General features: G+C 43.6%; 1 protein-coding gene across 11 annotated transcripts in view; it reads right to left on the bottom strand.

Annotated features, from left to right (window-relative positions):
• ATP8A2 (ATPase phospholipid transporting 8A2) overlaps nucleotides 1-20,138 on the bottom strand; it is a 591,936-nt gene that overhangs the window by 6,737 nt on the left and 565,061 nt on the right. For all 11 annotated transcript variants that reach the window (XM_070578675.1, XM_070578681.1, XM_070578680.1 and 8 more), the window contains one exon: nucleotides 5,030-5,121. In XM_070578675.1, the coding sequence (XP_070434776.1) occupies nucleotides 5,030-5,121 (92 nt within the window). The remainder of the gene's footprint in view (nucleotides 1-5,029; nucleotides 5,122-20,138) is intronic.

Here is a 20,138-nt window from a genome sequence, read left to right as displayed (position 1 = left end):
TCCTAACTAGTCCTTCCTCCAGAATGGACATTTACAAAACTCCCTCTCTGTCGGCTGACCCTTCTGGGTGGGGGGTTTGGAAAAGTCCCATGGCTGGGTTAGACATTCTGACCAAAAAACAACACACTAAAAAGCCTGATAATTGTGACTTCCATCCATACATACTTTTTTTTTTTGATTTATCAATGGAGCTGTTAATTCATTGTTATCTTCTTTAAAGGAGAGAAAAAATCAGAAATTGTGTCCATGTATCTTCTGGATCATTAATTATTTTGCTCAGACATTTGGGTTAAAAAGGAAAGTTTCTGGAGTAGAAAGACACACCATAGCAATGTTTAAGGGTCTTTGTGGGGATGGAGACGAGGAAGAGACTTCAAGACAACATGCTCAGGGTGAATCACTCCGAGTCTGCCCATAAACCCAGAGTCTCTGTCCCTGGCCCGGTTCCCCGGCACTTCCAGGGAGCGTGTCTTTCAGCCACTGCCTGAGAAAACCCAAGGGTTCAGGAGGGCCACCCTGGGAGGCAGGGGCTTGTCTGCAGAGGTGGCCTGGGAGCCAAGTGAGGACATGGCTGGATGGCAGGGAGCCAGCGGCAGCAGTGGGAGGGAAGAGCAGGACAAGCCAGCAGGCATGACCACGGAGGAGTCTTCTGTCTACTCTCTCACCTCTGTTTCCAACAGGACCAAACCCGCAAACCAAAACATCCCACTATGAGGTCGCCACGGGGGACCAGCCCCAGGCCGGCGTGAGCCCCAGCTGGCTGGGTGGAGAGCGGGTGGCGGTGCAGGAACCGAGCACGGCCGGCCCCATGCTTCTCCACACAGCAGGCCATGCCATGTCACATGGCCTTGCAGGCTTCATGGGTCAGAAGAGGAAAGGCCTCCGCTCACCTCCGGTCCCCTTAGAGCTTTTAGATTTTCGCTGAGTTCCTTGATCCAAGATGACCAGGGACGAGGAGACCTCGTTGTCTACTTCCGAGGGGCGCCACTGCCCCCGTCCAGCACAAGGTGCTCTGTGCAGGTTTTTACTGCACCCCCAGACAAGATGCCTTTCCTTGGGATGTTTCACAGCAAAATCTAGCAAATAACACTGCTTCCTCCTGGAACAGGCTGTGCACTGTGGTCAGCTTGGACAGTTTTCGTTCTCTGGTCTTTTACAGGCACTGTTCCTAGTAAACACCTGTTGTTCTCCTGAGGGGGTCAGGGAGCAGCTGTCTTTGGATCTGACGTGCGGCTGGCACGGCAGCCCCGCCAGGGCCCTGCGGGCATCTGTGCCACTGCAGGTGCAGCTTCCCAACCCGACAGAAATGGCTCGGACCCCAAGTAATGGGAACACCTTGTAAATGCTCTTCATGAGCCTTCTGCTGGCAGCCAGATGCCCTCTCCACCCTGAAGATGCCTTTCCCCACCTGCTCTGCTTTCATCTTGGATCCTGGGTCCCAAGGGCCTGAGACACGCGGGGCAAGAGGGACGATTCTAATCTTTGCTTGGCTGTAACTTGGCCATGGGACCGTAGGCTCTTTAAGATCTCTGGGTCTTCTTGGTTTACTTTTCTGTAAAATAAACGGCCTGGAGTAGCTGAGGGCCAGGTTCTCACAGCTCCAATTCTCTCTGCAGGCACCGGGGCCTTCCCTTGGCTATGGTACCCAGTTCTGTGGGTCTCTCCTTCCTTTAGGGCTAATTTACACCTGGCACCGCCGAGAGAGGCCTCGATCTCCATGCCAGCAAAGGGAGCCTGTATCAACCATCTGTCCAAATAGAACACTTGCTGCCTATGGTTTTTGGTGTATTTTTTGGGTGGGGAGGTGAAGGGAAAGGAATGACGGGACTTGCTGAGACATAAAAATAAACACTGTTCGGAGTATCCTTCTGGGAAAGGTACCTTAGCATTTAGAATTGTCTACCCTGTGTTCAAAGGGAAGGAGAAAAAGCCTTGTCCTTGATTTATCTTGTTTTTGACCCATCTCCTGCCCGTGCCTACTGGGAAGCCACCTGCAGTGGGTTTTAGCTTGTAGCTTTATGGCACCCTCTGCTTGCATTAGTCTTACTGGCGCAAGGGCCTTCCAGCGGGATTACTCAGTCACTCTGGGTGGGAAGGGTTTCTCGTTTCCATCAGAAGAGATGGCAGAGAGGACCAATAGCAAATCTCTTCTCCCAGGGAAAGCAGGGCACCCAGAGGTCACTACCAAAGGGTATCGCCTCAGTTCCCATTGGCTGCATCTACCATCATGCTTCCAAAATGTTGTGCACTAAGACTTTCTTAAGTAGACATTTTTAGCCTCAACTGAGGCTTAAAGTGGACCCTGCAATTCAAGAACAAAAGGAGGGTGGCCTGATAGTTACCCTGGGGGCAGGGGTGTCTCCCTGGTTCAAATAAAATATTTTCCTTGTTGAAATCAGGCCTGGTGAGAGTGAGAGCCATAACAGGAGAAGTTTCAGTAGGACAACAGGGACCCTAACCCTCCACTACCTGCCCAGCACGCACCCCTCAGACTGACAAAGATGCACCATCAGGTCACCAGCTTCTGCCCAATGAGCACTGAACTAATGAGCTCAGAAGCAGCCCCCAGCTCTTAGCATTTCTCACTGTCACTTATCTTTCAGGAAGTCCTGACAGCTAGAAAGTAATGTTGGGGGCCTAGAGAAAGCACTCAATGGACCCAACTCATGAACTTTCCCTGGCTGGCTTCCTGATGTATCTGCTTCCTAAATACCCACCCACAGCCAGAATCTGGGGACAAAATGGACCAGGTGAAAGGAGATGGAAGGGTAGGTGAATTTCTCAGTTATTGTGTCTTTTCCTGGTAAAACATTTGGTGAAGTCCATAAAAACATGTCGCTTTTTCATTATTTTGGAATAAAACTCCCCTTAGGTAGCATTCCTTTGAATCTGAGCTCTGATAACATCCTAATGAAAGTAGCCATTTCCTGTCTGGAAAAGTATTCCTCACAGCAATAGAAATGGGGATGATGAAGAAATTCGACTGTGTAGGACAAGGTGATCTCAGTTACAAATACTGTGTGTTGGTGGCCCACCCATAAGGAACTAAAAGTCCTACCAAGGTTAGCATTTTTCTTCTAGTTTCCCGGGGAGAGTGAGGTCCAGATAGCTGAAGGGCAGACCCAGGAGACGTACGTAAAGGTGGAGACCAATGACGCAGAAGTTTCAGAAGGCCAGGAGCAGTTCGAACTGCTTGACAGCCTTCTCAGCTGCTAAGGACAGAGCGTTCTTGTATCCATCAGGTTCTTACTAGTCGTTGAGTATTTTTAAAATGTGGTGTCATTTTACAAGCTTTCTTATTTTTCGTACTTGCTCATTAGAATTTTTTTTGTCCTTCAAAATACTGAGAGTTAAGAAAAATGTTTAGCTGTTGTTTTAAGACATTATATGGACCTCCCGCAGAAGTTCTCACTCCGTCTTTGATCTCGGTATAGGGAACCAGCACAGAGAAGGGGCTTTATGTACATCATCGTGGAGCCTCACGAAGATTGTGTAAGATGTATATTATTATGATTCTACTTTTTCCCAGAGGAGAAAACAGAAGTTCAGAGAATACGTAAGCTGCCCAAAGTTATTCAACTGGTGACAGAATAATAATAGTAATAGTAATACCTCACATTCTTGGATTCTATACTGTCAGAAACTATTCTAGGCACTGTATATACGCGATCTCGTTTAATCCCCCTGATAACTCCAGGGAGCTTCACATATCATCTCTATTTTACAGATGTAGAAACAGAGAGTAACTTGCCCAAGGTCATAAAAGGTTGCAGAGCTGGGTCAGGACTCTAGAAGCCTGGCTCCTGAGGCGGGGGCCCACAAAATGCAGCAAGCCTCTGGACTTGACCTCTCTCTCAGATCAGAGAGACCACGGCTATGATCCAGATCGCCCTGCCACACTGGGCCAGTTCCTGTACCGGCCTGAGCCTCAGCCAGGCGCTCTCAGGGCTGACATCACCTGCCCCCTGGGACAGTGGAGTGGAAAAGGACATGAAGCCTGTGGGGCTCCACACAGAGCTGGCCTCATCCCCTTTCTCCCACGTTGCTATTCCATGGGGGAGATGGAGGAGAGGGAGTGGATTACTGAAAGGCGATGATATTCCACCCCTTTCCTCCCTCCATTGAGAAAGTCTGTGAAGATCCGTTGACAGGTGGAGTTCAACTGAACTTGACATTGATCCTTCAATGTACTATGGATACAATGATTTTTCACTTTTCCTAAACCGTTCTCGGTCTACCAGTTGTTTCCTTCTCAACTCCTCAGGGAGAGAAAGGAAAGCAGGATGCAGGACATAGATTGAAGAGACGGCGTGTGCGCCTGTAAGAGAGGGAGTGCAGGCAGTTGCTGACTGCCAACAGGCCTGGGCCCTGGGGAAGGCAGGCAGCCCAGGGAAGGACACCTGCACTCTGACCACCCCCTCAGCCGGGAGCCCAATAGCTGCATTGCCGCAGGAAGCCCACAGGCCGCCCGAGAGCTCCAGCACCCCATCTGCCTTTCACGGCCTTCTGCTCCCCGCTTCTCTGGGTTTGGGTGCATCTCCGGAGACCTCAGCGTGAGTCAGGCCCCTGCAGCAGAAACCAGGCCTGGGCCTAGTGTTCAGAGGAGGGACATCAGTGCTAGACACAGGGCACCCTTCCTGGGAAAAGCACAGAGATTTTTTTCCCAGTGATTGTCATTGTTTTAATTAATATGCTAACATTAAATAAGGCAGTACGTATTGATATCTTTGAGGGAAACAGTTTAAAGTGCTATCATTTCAACCTTAGAAAAAATGCTATTGGGAGGCTGGCAGAAGGATCTTAACCACATCAGGATTTTAAGTTGAAGGATTTTGTCATTCGGGCATTTGATTGGGTCCCTGGGAATCGCCTACATTCAGGCTGCACTTGCCTCGGGCCAAATAATCGAATCCCACTTGCAGCCGTGGGGGCAGCTCGGCGGTCTCCTTCCCCAGCGGGAAGCCCACCCGGCCGCCCGCCTGCAGCTCCCGCCTCCCTGGGGCCATCCCCAGCCGGCCGGGCTACTTACGGGGGACGCTCTGCTGCAGCGAGGCTCCCCGGAGGAGAGTGGGGGGCGTCCTCTTGCCGAGCCTCTTTATCAGGCGGTCGCGCTCGTTCACCCTGCGGGAAAGCAAACACGCTCAGCGTCTAGTTCACAAGGGCGCGGCGCAAAGACACTCGCTGAGCGACTCCAGGTTGTACAGGAAAACAGACAGACGGGAAAGAGCTTCCTCTCATCCAGAAAAACGTCCAGTTTCGCAAGCTGCCCTGTTATTGACAGGAGACGCTATCTCGCCACTTTGAGGGCACTGCTGCGCTCCTGAAAGGCGCCCTGTGCCGCCGCCTGTACACGGCACCTTCCCTCCCTCCCCGAAGCGCGCTACAAGCGCCCTTTCACACCGGGTCTCGGCCTCCCGCTGCACTTCTGAAAGGACCTGTTTCCACGCCACACGTCTCAAAGCCTCACTCCCGCCTGCAGCTGCCTGTCCCCGGGCGAGAGCCTCCCCAGGAGGCTCAGCACACTGCAGGAGGCGGGCTTTTTTTCTGCAGAACCTGATGCTTATTTGGAACCCTGATGAAAACCAAGGTGAGTTTTCTTCTAAAACACAAGGATTAGGAGCTCTTCCTGCTTTTCTTGAAATTGTTCCCACCTGCTGTAAAGTAATATGGAGCTATCCTGGAGGCCGGCTGCTGTTTATTCCTATAAACCAAAATGGGGTGCTTGAAAACGGTCCTGCTGGGCCAAGGTGTTTTGATTTCTTCCCATCAGGATGTCACTCTGCTTGCCCCCAGAGAAACTTCCGGTGTGCAGGAGTCTGCCAGTGCCCTCTGTTATGAGCTGAATTGTGTGCCCCCTCAAGGTTCATATGCTGAAGTCCTAACCCCCAGTACCTCAGAATGGGACTGTGATCGAAGAAGGTCTTTAAAGAGGTAATTAAGTTAAAATGACGTCATCAGGCTGGGCCCTAATCCACTCTGACGGGGGTCCTCATAAGGAGAGATTAGGACACAGACACACAGAGGGAAGACCACGTGAAGACAAAGGAAGATTGCAACCGTCTATAAGCCAAGGATAGAAGCCTCAAAAGAAACCCAAGCCGCTGGGACCTTGATCCTGGACTTGCAGCCTCCAGAACTGTGAGAAAATAAATTTCTGTTGTTTAAGCCCCCCAGGCTGTAGTCCTTTGCTGTGGCAGCCCCAATAAATGAATACACCCCCAATCTACCGTTTGTGGGAACTTGATGGCAGAGAAGTTAAGGAGCTGCGGTTGCTTGAGCTCTAAAGCACCTCCCCTGCATCGGCCTGTGAGCCTCAAGCCTGAGGGGGCTGTTCCCCTGACCAGCTCCCCCAAGGGCCTTCGAGAGAGGAGTGGGCCCTGGGCATTCTCAACAGTTCTATGAGCTTAAGTTCATTTTGCATTTGGGTTTCCAGAAGCAAGCATTTTCTGATTATCTTGGTTGAAAGGACAATGTTTAATTCATCAGCAATTAAGGGTGAGCCTCAGCTAGCTCAGCTTGGCAAATGTTTGATGGCTGATGAGGAAAAACACTCTTTCTGTCCCTTCACACTGGCTTTCCTTGCCTCTCATGGCTTTTTCTTCCACGGGCCAAATTAATCTCACCGGGCCCAGCTATGCAACTGCCCCGGACCTCAGGGACAGCGGACGAACCAGGAGGGAGCCCGTGAGCCAGCTAGTGCGCTGTCCTCCGTGTGGCTGCTGCTGAGTCTGCACCTCCCTGTGCTGGCTGGTTTCAGGACGTGGGGTGTGTAATGAAGGGCCGTGCTCCCTGTCTGACGCGGCCCCAGCCGTGATTCCTGCCCAGGAGGCCTTGCTCAGGGCACTGTGTGCACAGGGGGCTCCCTGAGGGCGGTGCTGCAGCTCCCTGGCAGCCTTCCCGGCCAGGGCCCATGTGGTGTGGTAAAGGGTGGCGAAGGTGCTCTCTCCCCGGGAACCCAGGGGACAGATACAGGACTAGGCTCTGCCATCACATCCCTCCTCCCTTCCAGCCATCCCTGGTCCCTCTAACATCTCAGCTCCAGAAGCTGCTCCTGGTGCTGGGCAGGTGAGGAAGCAGACTCAGCTGTGCCAAATAAGAAGGTCACAGGGTGCTTGCTCGCAGTGCTCCTGCCCCCGCCTCTGTGCTGGGCAGATGTTCCTAATTCCCCTGTGGAATGGCATATGCTTGTCTCATTCTTCTTTTTCTATAAGGAAATGTTCCAAGCACACAGAAACAGTCAGAAACTCGTACAGTAAATATCCACAACCTGCTCAGCATCAGCAAACGACAGCACCACTCTTGACTCCATGCTGCAGGGGGACCCATTCTGTCCTATAACCCTTCCTCCCACAGGGTGAGTGGGCCACGGGCCAAGGAGACCTGTCCACCCAGAGCTCACGCCTGTCCCCAATCCTAGGTATTTGGGACCCTAGAAGTCCCTTCTCAGTGACCCCTGAGCTAGCATCCAAGGCCAACCCGACCTCTTCACCAGCTCCATCCCTCTAAAAGTAGATCATATAGCTAATGTCCACATTCCTCAGCCTGTGGGGGTGGCCAAAGGGTGGCTTTTTTGCATGGGACATGTGGACTGGGATGTCCACACACCACGCACCAATCCCCTCCCAGTGTGGGACGGAGCTGGGGTTGGGCAGGAAGAAAGGGGTGCGCACGGCTGCTACCTCTCCCCCACGCACCCGCCTCCTGGCCCGGCCCTCCGAGGGGTCTGGGAATCACCAAGGACTGCCGTCTTTATTCAGGTGTGTTATCAGGTTTGCAGCTGTCTGTCAGCTCGTCTTATAACTTGCACACGCTTAGATGTGGTACGTGGCCTCCCTTTGTAGTCCCGCACCAAGTCCTGCAAATGTCAGGAGTGGGCCCCCTTGTGAGAACTACTTCTGATTTTGACAAAATAAGCACATCTCAAACATAAAGGCCCCTTATATTCCTCTGTCATCCCATTTATTTCCATTCTACTATAATAAAGTTAGAAATAATCTTCTGTCCATATTTCACACCTTTGTTCTATATATATGCATTCACAATGTATAATCTGTTTTAAAATATGTGTAAGTGACGTCATTTATTTTGTTTCTAGTTTATCATACATTTCCTTTGCTCCTTTTCTCCCTTCTTATTTTCTTTTGTATTGTCTACTCGTTTAAAGGACTAGTTGTTTGCAGTTAATCTGTCTTCATTCTGGTTGCTTTAATAATCATTTGTCTTTGGTGCTCTGCAGTTTCATTACACTTGGTATGACTAAGCGTAGATTTATTTTTATATCCTGCCCAGCTGCTTAGACCTGGAAAGCGACAATAACCTGAGGGCTTCTTTATCTTCACTTGTGGAAAACACTCTGAATTCCCTCATTCTCTGTTTTTATATATCCAGAAGCTTCATATATATATGTGTGTGTGTATATATAAAATTCTATCTTCCACATCCCTAAATCTCCCCCACATTTTCCATTTCCTTTTGGCTTTATCTAAACTATTTTTAAACTGACCAATATGTTTTAATTTAAATTACTACCTTTTTCGTTTATATATTTTATTTTCTCCCAGATCTACCTGTTCCTACATATTATCCAACTTTTGCTTTTTGATTTCTGTGTCCTCTTTCACCAGTATTTTATACACTTTCAGACCCTCCTTGCATCTTCAGTTCTCGGGGAGCTAATAAATGTCTGTACTACTCAATGAGTCTCCTTCATTGTGCTTCATTTACTACGTGTGCTCTAGTTGTGGAATCTTTCTTCAAAATGATTTTCCTTTTGCCTCTGCCAGGGCCCTACAGGTTACATCAATTTTTATATTATTATCTTAGCTTAGTGTTCCTGTAGCATTGGGAATAAGTCTAAATGGGATCTATATAAAATATATAAGCACAGCTTCCAGTTTCTAGTGGATAATTCTTTTTTCCACCTGTTTGCCTGGGCATGTAGAATGACTCATTGCTGTTTTGTTAATCTAGTGAGTAAAAGTTTTCTGGTTTCTGTTTTACTAAAATAGCAGCCCTACAAAATCTGCAGCTTTATGCATAGAGCTCTGTTCTATCTCACATGGGACTGAGGTTTTATCTCCTCTCCCTACACCAACCCCCGAACCTTCAACCCCTGAGCTTTTTTTTTTTAAAGATTTTATTATTTCCTTTTTCTCCCCAAAGCCCCCCAGTACATAGTTGTATATTCTTCGTTGTGGGTTCTTCTAGTTGTGGTATGTGGGACGCTGCCTCAGCGTGGTCTGACGAGCAGTGCCATGTCCGCGCCCAGGATTCGAACCAACGAAACACTGGGCCGCCTGCAGCGGAGCGCGCGAACTTAACCACTCGGCCACGGGGCCAGCCCCAACCCCTGAGCTTTTATGAGTCTGTGCTGCCTCCTCAGCTTCAGGTCCCTCTTACCCTGCTGGCTTTGATGTCTCTCCATTTCTGGTACCTAGGTTTCCTTGTCTTTCTTTTGAACTTGATTATGTATTGAAAGCCTTTCTTTGTTCATATTTCACCCAGCATTTCTATGCATTTGGAAAAGTCCTCTCTGCATCAGCTCAGTCTACCATATTGACTCTCTGGTTTCCATGAATAATTTATACTCCCTTGACCCAATTACTGGAAAATATTATGGCCACAGGACAAGATCACAGAATTATTCTTTCCCAAGTCTTGCCATCCTCAGAAAGAGCCTTTTCTGGATGGAGACTTTTAAAACAGCAACGGATTTGACAAAGCTTTGGGTGATGAAAAGTGTATGAAAGCTCATGAAAGCTCTCCACTGGAGGTGTCTGAGGCACTGGCTTCTCCATGTGCTCCAGGTTGAAATGTCAAGAAACATTATTTCCCAATTTCCCTTTCTTCTTTGGGGAAGAAAAGACCACTTGTGAATGAACATTATTAAAATTTCTCATGAACAATAATGTTAGAAAAACTCAAGATAGAAAGGAGTGATAATAAGAATAACATTCACCATTTATAGTATTCCATCATCTGTATAGGGTTTGGAAGCTATCCATTCACAAAGACAAAGGAAAAAAGGTAAAGAAAACACAACCAAATATTTACTTGGTTAATTGTAAATAATGAGAAGAAAAGAAAAAAAGGGGGGCCGGTCCAGTGGCACAGCAGTTAAGTTTGCACGTTCTGCTTCGGTGGCCTGGGGTTTGCCAGTTTGGATCCCAGATGCAGATCTACACGCCACTCATCAAGCCACGCTGTGGCAGGCATCCAACATATAAAGTAGAGGAAGATGGGCAGGGATGTTAGCTCAGGGCCAGTCTTCCTCAGAAAAAGGAGGAGGATTGGCAGCGGATATTAGTTCAGAGCTAATCTTCCTCCAAAAAAAACCAAAACAAAACAAAAAACAAACAAAAGGAGTACAAATTAACACCGAGAAGAACAATTTAGATCAATGAGATTTTGCTTTTTTAAAAAAAGATATTCCTCAACAAAATACTAGCCAACTGAATTCAGCAATATAATAAAAAGATTATACGTCATGACCACATGGGATTTATCCCTGGAATGCAAGGGTGGTTCAACATACAAAAAAAAAATCAATCAATATAATATACCACGTTAATAGAACGAGGAAAAAATATCACATGATCTCATTGATACAGAAAAAGAATTTGACAAAAATCCAACATCCTTTCATGATAAAAATACTCAGAAAACTGAACAGAAGGGAAATTCCTCAACACAATAAAAGGCGTTTATGAAAACCCACAGCTAACTTTATACTCAATGATGAAAGACTGAAAGCTATCTCTCTATGAGCAAGAACAAGACAAGGAAGTCTGCTTTCATTACTTCTATTCAACAAATTTACTGGACGTTCTAACCAAAACAATTAGGCAAAGCCCCAACAGCCTTTTTTGCAGAAGTGGAAAAACTTGTTCTAAGATTCATATGGAATTGCAAGGGACCCCAAATAGCCAAAACAATCTTGAAAAAAGAACAACAAAGTTATAGGACTCACACTTCCAGATTTAAAAACTTAATGTAAAACTACAGTAATAAAAACAGTGTGGTACTGGCATAAGGATAGACATATAACTCAATTTAATATAATTGAGATCCCAGAAATAAATCCATATATCTATGGTCAATAGATTTTTGGCTGGGGTACTAAGACCATTCAATGAGGAAAGAATAGTCTGTTCAGCAAATGGTGCTGGAACAACCCGATTTCCACATGCAAAAGAATGAAGTTGGGACCTTATCTGCAATCATAAACAAAAATTAACTCAAAATGGATCAAAGACCTGAATATAACAGTTAAAACTATATAAATCTTAGAAGAAAACATAGGAGTAAATTTTTATGACCTTGGATTTGGCAATGGTTTCTTAGGTGTGACACCCAAAGTACAGGCAACAATAACAACAAAAAGATAAACTGGACTTCATCAAAATTAAAAACTTTTCTGCATCAAAGGATATTATCAAGAAAGTGAAAAGACCACAAGATGAGAGAAAAATATTTGCAAATCATATATCTGATAAGCATCTGATATCCAAAATATATCAATAATCCCAACAGCTCAACAGCAAAAAGACAAACAACCCAATTAAAAAATGGGCAAAAGACTTGAATAGATATTTATCCAAAGAAGAAACATAACGGCCAACAGCATGTGAAAAGATACTCAACATCACTAGTCATTAGTGAAATGCAAATCGAAACCTCAGAGATAACACTTAACATCTACCAGAATGGTTATAACAAAAAGAAAACCCCCCAGAAAATAACAAGTGAAATTTACGTGAAATGTCCACAATAGGCAAATAGATAGAGCAGTGGTTGCCAGGGACTGTTGGGTGGGGAGCGGGGGAGGACAGTGACTGCTTAAAGCATACAAGGTTTCCCCTCGGGGAGATGAAAGCGTTCTGGAACCGGACAGTGGCGATGGTTGCACAACACTGAGAATGCATTAAATGCCACTAAATATACACTTTAAAATGGTGAATTTTATACTTTGTGAATTTTATTACAATTTTAAAAAAGAAAATTCAATTAAAAACCAAAAAGGAGGAGGAATGGGTCCTGAATTAAGGTAAATTCCCTCCCATCACCTGAACTGTTGGCAATGATGCCATCTTCACAGTTTATTTCTCCAGTGGTTGGGAATGTGGGAGTTAAGGTGCTTTCCTTTGAGTTTTTTGTCCCAGCTTAAGCAGGTACGCTGTCTGGGATCTACTGGTATGAAAGGTGTATGCAAACACAAATTCACCCGACGAATGTGTACTCTTGGTGCCTCCTCAATAATGAGGGTAAAACCCAGTCTCACACAAGTCCTCACAAGCAGGCTCTGTGTGGAAGGTGACATGTCCTACAGGAGGCAGCGTGTTCCTGTCTCAACAAACGAGCAGTGGGAGGAAGGAGTGGAGAGCTGAGAAGTGTTATGCTGGAGAATAAAACTCTATGTCCACATTTCTGTCAGGAGGCTATTCCTGCAAAAACAACACATGCAGAATTGCCAAAGAGCAGGAACATGGAGAATATAGTGAATAACCCCAAAGCTGAGTTTTAGATCTTGTCAGTAGTTACAGCCGGTAAGAATCGCAGCTGACACCACAATAAAGCCAAAAACAAATAAGTATTTTTAGAAACATTTTCAAATTACTGCTGGACTGACTTCAAAACATAAATCTGCACGTTCCTCAAGAAAAAACCTAGTTCAAAGTTCCCTTTCCTTCAGGTAAGGTCGAACATCTACCAATCTGTTAGACTGCTGAAATTCTGACCTATTTTTAAGGATCCCCAGAGAATGAGATTCATAGCCTCAACTGATAACTTATTTCACGCATTATAATCTGAACATTAGGAAATGAGAACCTTTTGGGCTCAAGTGTATTCCAGACCCACCCAGGCCTTTGCAGGATCAGGAACCTTACCTCAGTTAAATACACTTAACGTAATGAGGGAAAATAACAAGAATAAAACAAAACAAAATAGGTTTTGCAGCCTAAGATTGCATTAAGATAGGAGTTATATGTTGGAGCTAGGAGCCCTTCATAAATTCTATTCTATTAGATGGCAGTAAATTCTTCTCCTCCTTCCTTTCTGCCAATCCATACACATCCTGCTTTTTAAAGCTTGACTTCTCATTCATCCAGCCTTTATGCTGCACCTATTTGTGTGAGATCCAGTGCTGGGAACGAAGTTACCTAAGACACAGTCTCTGCCCTCACCAAGCTCACAGCCTCTGAGGTGATCTCACTGTGTAGACCATATCATGGCATAAGGCGATGAGTGCCAGAATGGAGGTCATATGAGGCTCAGAGTTTTACCTCTTGGTGAAACAGAGGAGGGAAGGACGTGGAGAAAGTTCAGCAAGGCTTAAAGAAGAATTGACAGTGAAGCTACATCCTGAACAATGGAGGACTCCTTGCTCATCAATCCAGATGGAAACACAGGCGGAAGAACAGGTTTAGTGGGAAAGACAATGAGTCCAGTTTTGGATGTGAGACTTCAAGTTGCCTCTGAGGCATTCAGGAGGCCGTGGGACGCTGGTGGCTAGAGAGGTGCAAGCTGGAGATGCTGCTTTGCATTCCTCAGCCTGTAGAAACCCATGGAGAGCAGGTGGCGGGTGGGGGGAGGCACTGTAAGTGGTGATTCCTAGAAGCACCCACATGTCGTCTGTGTGTTCAACTATAGAGGGTTTGTTCTCTCAGAAAGGGATCAAATCTTATACTTTGTCTGCATTTTTCACAGTACCTACCCTGGGCTGAGAACAGAGGACATTGTTACAGATATAAAATGGCATTTGTCCTTTGTATTTATGGATCTGAGCCGTGACTCACTATCTTACTCCTGTGTTTCTCCATCACTCGGTCCTGGCATCATTTGTCTTTGCACGTGTCCACGATGCCCAGAACTGAGCTCAGGACACAGCAGGTTTTCCAATAGCAGCTGAGATAAATTCCTGGGTATTATTCTTTAAAAATGATGGGACAGAACATCATCTCAATCCTCTTCCAGAGGAGAAAAGCCCCCTCCAAACTCTGGAGGATACTGTGAGCAAAAAAACCTCTGTGGCCTTTAAATAGCTAGGACAGTGTACTTTGTCAAGAAAAGAATTCAGGTTACATGGAACAGCTGGAGGACAGTCTGGCTGAGGACAGGGCAGAGTTCAACGTTAACTAACAATACAAATTCTATTCCAAAATACTAAGATAGATTCCTCTAGTCCTCGCTGGTTTCAAGTCTCCTCTGACTTTCAAAATAGGGAACTGGAAAGAAGGCAGGCTTGTACCAGCATGGTGTTTATTTTCCTCCGTTCCAGACCAAGTTTTGGATAGCAGGTGTAAGCGGGCCATTCTGGGTATTTGAAGAAATTTCATTCTTTTATAGTGTGTTTTGGGGGAATTCCTATACAAAAGAAGAGTCTGTCCAAGGAGTTGTAGTACCAAATGGTTAGGCAATGACTTTGTAAGGGGAAACAGCAGATTTGCAGCCTCAAAATAGATGGGCTCTGTCTGTCCACAACCATCCCAGGTCAGAACACAGATGTGCAGAAGCGAACTGTGCTGATGGACAGAATTGCCTAGCAAGTCTTTAACAAAAAGAGGGGTGGGGATATAGAAAAGATTTAAAAGCAAAAATAGATACATATAATCCTTTTCTACTGTGCCTGCTAGCTGGAGTGGTAACTTAAACAAACCAGTGAGGTAGGAGGAAAGTTCAAAAAGAAACAGAAACTAGCAGCCAGCAACCACACTGTTCTTTCACCTGGAACAGCAACTTGGGTAAAATCGGAAAAAATGGCTTCTTCTGAAAATTAGTACTGCATTACCATATCCTATCTACTTATAAGAGTTAACAAAAATCCATTTTTAAACATTCTTGGTCAGAGAGACTTCTGCTTCTGGGATGATGGAGTAGATGTATTTTCCCTATTTCTCTTAAGTACAACCGACAACCCCAGACATTATGTGTAAACAAATATAAGAAGATACTGAAAAAGTGGAGAGAAGAAGGAAGACCAGCTAGGAACCTCAGAGCACGAGAAAAGTGTGCTTTCTTTTGACCTTACAGATTCCAGACTTTTAGCTGAAGAGCCTGTCAATCCAGAAATGCCACAGGTGCAGACAACAAAGCCCAGGAAAAGCCTCTTTTCTCTAGCCAACGGAGCAGGAAAGGGGCAGCCTAGCACAACAAAAACTTTTAGACCATGATGTCTTTACTCTAGCCAAATACCCGCCAAAAAACTGTGGCCCCACTCTCACCCATGTCAGCAAAGACCAAGTGGGCAGCCTAGAGTTCCACACTTACAAGGCTGCAACAAGGTGCCCAACACCCCTATTCGGGTAGTGATAGAGGAGGCCTCGTAAGGACCTGGGGTTTTCATCCTTGCCAGCTGATCATGGTCCCCTGTCATGTCAGTGGAGACCATGTAGGGGACACATGGGGAGAATGGGCTTCCATCTACCACCCAGTGAGATAAAGAGGCATTCCTCTCCTTCCTTGCTGGAGTGGTGTCAGAAGAGGCCTAAAGGAGAATCAGGACTTTCATCATTGCCAGGCAGTAAAAAGGGCACACTCCTATTCCCCCTGCAGGGTCAGTGGAGATCATGTGGAGAGCAGGAACTTTCATCACCACCCATCAGGCATCAACAGAGGCCAACTAGGGAAACTGGATTATCTCTACCTGGCAGGAGCAAGGCTGTCATAAAATCCACAGTCACATAATATAACACCCAAAACATCCACATTTGATTTGAAAATCACTTTTCATACCAAGAAACAGAAAGATCTCAAACCGAATGTAAAAAAACACTCAACAGATACAAACTTTAAGATGACAGAGATAGTGGAATAATCTGAGAAAGATTTTAAAGCATCCAAGATAAAAATGCTTCAATGAGCAACTATGACATGTTTAAAACAATTAAAAAAAAAAAAAGAAAGCCTCAGTAAAGAAACAGAATGTATAAAGTAGAACCAATTGTAAATTTTAGAACTCATAAGTACAATAACTGAAATAAAAAGCTTAATGGATTGGCTCAATAGCAGGATGGAGGGAACAGAAGAAATAATCAGTGAGCTAGAAGACAGCACAGTAGCAATGACCCAATCTGAATAACAGAGGCAAAATAGACTGGAGAAAAAATTAACAGAGCCTCAGGGACCTGTGGGAATATAACAGAAGACACAACATTCAAGTTTTCAGGGTCCTAGAAGGAGAGGAGAAAGAGGATGGGGCTGAAAAAGCACTCAAAGAAATAAAGGCTGAAAACTTCTCAAATTTAGTGAGAGATATAAACCTACAGATTCAAGAAGGTACATAAATCCTAAATAGGATAAACCCAAGGAAATTCAGGTCAAGACAGATTATAATTAAACTTCTGGAAATTAAAGACAAAGAAAAGATCTTGAAAGCAACCAAAGAGAAACGACATTTTACCTATGGGGAAAACCAATTCGAATGACAATGGATTTCTCATCAGAAACCACTGAGGTCAGAAGTGGCATAATATTCTTCAACTGCTGAAAGAAAAGAACTGTTAACTCAGTGAAAATATCTTTAAGGAATGAAGAAGAAATCAAGACATTCTCAAATGGAAGGCAAACTAAGAGAACTTTCACCATCAGAACCACCCTACAAGAACAGCTAAAGGAAGTTCTAGAAACAAAAAGGAAGTGATAAAAGAAGGAATCTTGGAACATCAAGAAGGAAGAAAGGACATGGTAAGAAAAATATGGGTAAATACAATGGGCTGTTCCTTTTCTCTTGAATTCTCCAAATTACGTTTGACAAGTTTAAGCAAAAATTATAAACTGTCTGATACGATTTTAAATGTATATAGAGAAGATATTTAAGACAATTATATTATAAAGGGGGGTGGGTAAATAGATGTAAAAGGAGTCAAGGTTTCTGTATTTCACTCAAATTGGTAAAATGACAACACAAGTAGACTGTGATTAGTATAGTGTAATACCTGGAACAACTAGTAAAAGTTATACTATGAGACACACTCAAAAACACAATAGATAAATCAAAATGCACTTCTAAAAAATGTTCACATAAGTCATAAGAAAGAAGGAAAAAGAAAATAGAGAAATAAAAAACAGACAGAACAAACAGAAAATTAAAGATAAAATAGTAGACCTAAACCCCAACATATTAATAATACATTAAATATAAATGGTCTAGATATATCAATGAAAAGAAACAGACTGGCAGAGTGGATTAAAAAATATGACCCAATTATATGCTGTCTACAAGAAATCCACTTCAAATATAATGACATAGGAAGACAGAAAATAAAAGGATGAAGACAGATATATCATGCAAACATTAATCAAAGGAATGCCGGAGTAACTATGTTAATATCAGATAAAGTAGACTTCAGAGCAAAGAAAATTACCAGAGACAGCAAAGGACACTATATAACGACAGAGGGTAAATCCACCCAGAACACATGACAATCCTAAATGTCTATGCACCAAGCAAGAGAGCTGCAGAAGCAAAAACTGATAGAACTGAAGAGAGAAACAGACACATTCATAATTACAGTTGAATTCTTCAACAGTCCTCTCTCAACAGTTGATAGTACAGACGGAAAATCAGGAACGAAATTAAAGCACTCTAAAACATCATCAAAAAAAGGATCTAATCAGGGGCTGGCCCCGTGGCCGAGTGGTTAAGTTCGTGCGCTCCGCTGCAGGCGGCCCAGTGTTTCGTTGGTTCGAATCCTGGGCGCGGACATGGCACTGCTCATCAAACCACGCTGAAGCAGCGTCCCACATGCCACAACTAGAAGGACCCACAATGAAGAATACACAACTATGTACCGGGGGGCTTTAGGGAGAAAAAGGAAAAAATAAAAATTCTTTAAAAAAAGGATCTAATCAGCATATATAGAACACGCCACTCAACGGCAGCAGAATACACATTCTTTCCAAGGGCACAAGGAACATATGCCAAGAGAGACTACAATCTGGGCCACAAAACAAACCTCAACAAATTTAAAAGACTGAACTCATTGAGAGTGCGTTCTCCAAAAACAACAGAATCAGAGTAGAAATCAATAACAGGAAGATAATAGGAAAATCTTCAAACACTTGGGAACTAAACAGTGTGCTTCCAAATGATCCCTAGGTCAAAGAGAAAGTCTCAAGAGAAATAAAAAAAAAAAATTGAACTAAATTAGAAGAAAAATACATCAGAATTTGTGGGACACAGTTTAAGCAGTGCAGAGAGGGAAATTCATAGCAATAATGCATACATTAGAAAAAAACAAAAAGTCTCAACTTAGCATTCTAAATTCTCACCTGAAGAAACTAGAAAAGAAGAGCAAAAGAAACCCAAAGCATGCAGAAGGAAGGAAATAATACAGAGTAGAAATCAGTGAAACAATAGGAGAAAACCAGTGAAATAAAGAGCTTGTTATTGAAAATAACAATAAAATTAACAAACCCCTAGAAAGACTCATAAAGAAAAAAAGAGAGAAGATATAAATGACCAACATTAGGAATGATATGGGATAGCTCCCTAGACCCTACAGACATCAACAAGATAATGGAGGGATATTGCAAACAGCTTTATACACATAAATTTGACAACTTAGATAAAATGGACCAATTCTTCGATAAACAAAAACTACCCAAACTTACACAATTCCAAACAATTTGGATATCCTTATAACTATTAAGCAACTTGAATTCATAATTTAAAAATCTCCCCAAAAGAAATGTCCAGGCCCAGAGGGATTCACTGGAGGATTCTACCAAATATATTTAAAGAAGACGTAAAACCAGTTCTACACAATCTCTTCCAGAAAATCGACGAGGAAGGGACACTTTGCAATTCATTTATGAAGCTAGTATTACTTGGGCATTAAATCCATATAAAGACATTACAAAAAAAGAAAGCCATAGTCCAATATCCCTCATGAATATAGATGTAAAATGTCTGAACATAATATTAGTACATAAAATTCAGCAATATATAATAAGAATTAGGCAACGTGACCAAATGGGGTTTATTCCAGGGAGGCAAGGCTGGTTCAGTATTCAAAAGGCAATCAAGCAATCCACCATATTAACAGGCTAAAGAGGAAAAACAAATCACATGATCATATCAGCTGATGCAGATAAAGCATTTTACAAGATTCAACACCCATTCATGATTTAAAAACAAAATAAAACCTCTTAGTAAATTAGAAATAGAGGGGAACTTCCTCAGCCTGACAAAGAGCCTCTATAAAAAAATGTACAGCTAACACCACACTTTATGATGAAAGACTGAATACCTGCCCCCTAAGAGTAGGAACAATGCAAGGATGCCGACTGTCACCACTCTCATTCAACACAGTGCTGGAGGTTTCAGCCAGTGCAATAGGCAAGAAAATGAAATAAAAGACAAGGATCAGAAAGGAGAAATATAAGTGTTCCTATTTTCAGATAACATGATTGTCTAGAAAATCCCAAGAAATATAAGCATATAAATATAAATAAAAACACACACATATACATATAAAACTCCTAGAACTAATAAGTGAGTTCAGCAAAGTTGCCTGGTATATGACCAACACACAAAATTCAGTTGTATTTCTATATACTAGCAGGGAACACATGAATCCTGAAGTTAAAAATGCAATGCAATTTATGACTGCTCAAAAGAGTGAAATATTTAGGTGTAAGTCTAGCAAAACACATACAGGACTTGTATGCTGAAAACTACACAATACTGATGAAAGAAATCAAGGAAAATCTAAATAAATGGAAACATGCCATTTTCATGGATTGGAAGACTCAACGTAGTAAAGATATTCATTCTCCCCAAATTGATATAAAGGTTTAATGAAATTCTTGTCGAAATTCCCACAAGATTTTTTGTAGGTATAGATAATATTATTCTAAAATACGTATGAAAGGCAAAGGAACTAGAATAGTTAAAACAATTTTGAAAAAGAAGAAAATGGAAGAAATGGTCTACCTGATTTCAAGACAGTGTGGCATTGGTTAAGGGATGGACACATAGATTAATGGAACAGAATAGAACAGAGGACCCAGAAATAAACCCACATAAACATGCCCATTTAACTTTTAACAATGATGCAAAAGCAATTCAATGGAAAAAAGACACTTTTTGCAACAAAAAGTGCTGGAGCTACCATGTATACAAAGGCCAAAAACAA

The sequence above is a fragment of the Equus przewalskii genome, chromosome 16 (genome assembly GCF_037783145.1).
Source record: "Equus przewalskii isolate Varuska chromosome 16, EquPr2, whole genome shotgun sequence".
In the NCBI taxonomy this organism is placed as follows: domain Eukaryota; kingdom Metazoa; phylum Chordata; class Mammalia; order Perissodactyla; family Equidae; genus Equus; species Equus przewalskii.
The sequence above is the reverse complement of the archived record's forward strand: the minus strand, read 5'-3'. Positions and strand labels throughout refer to the sequence as shown.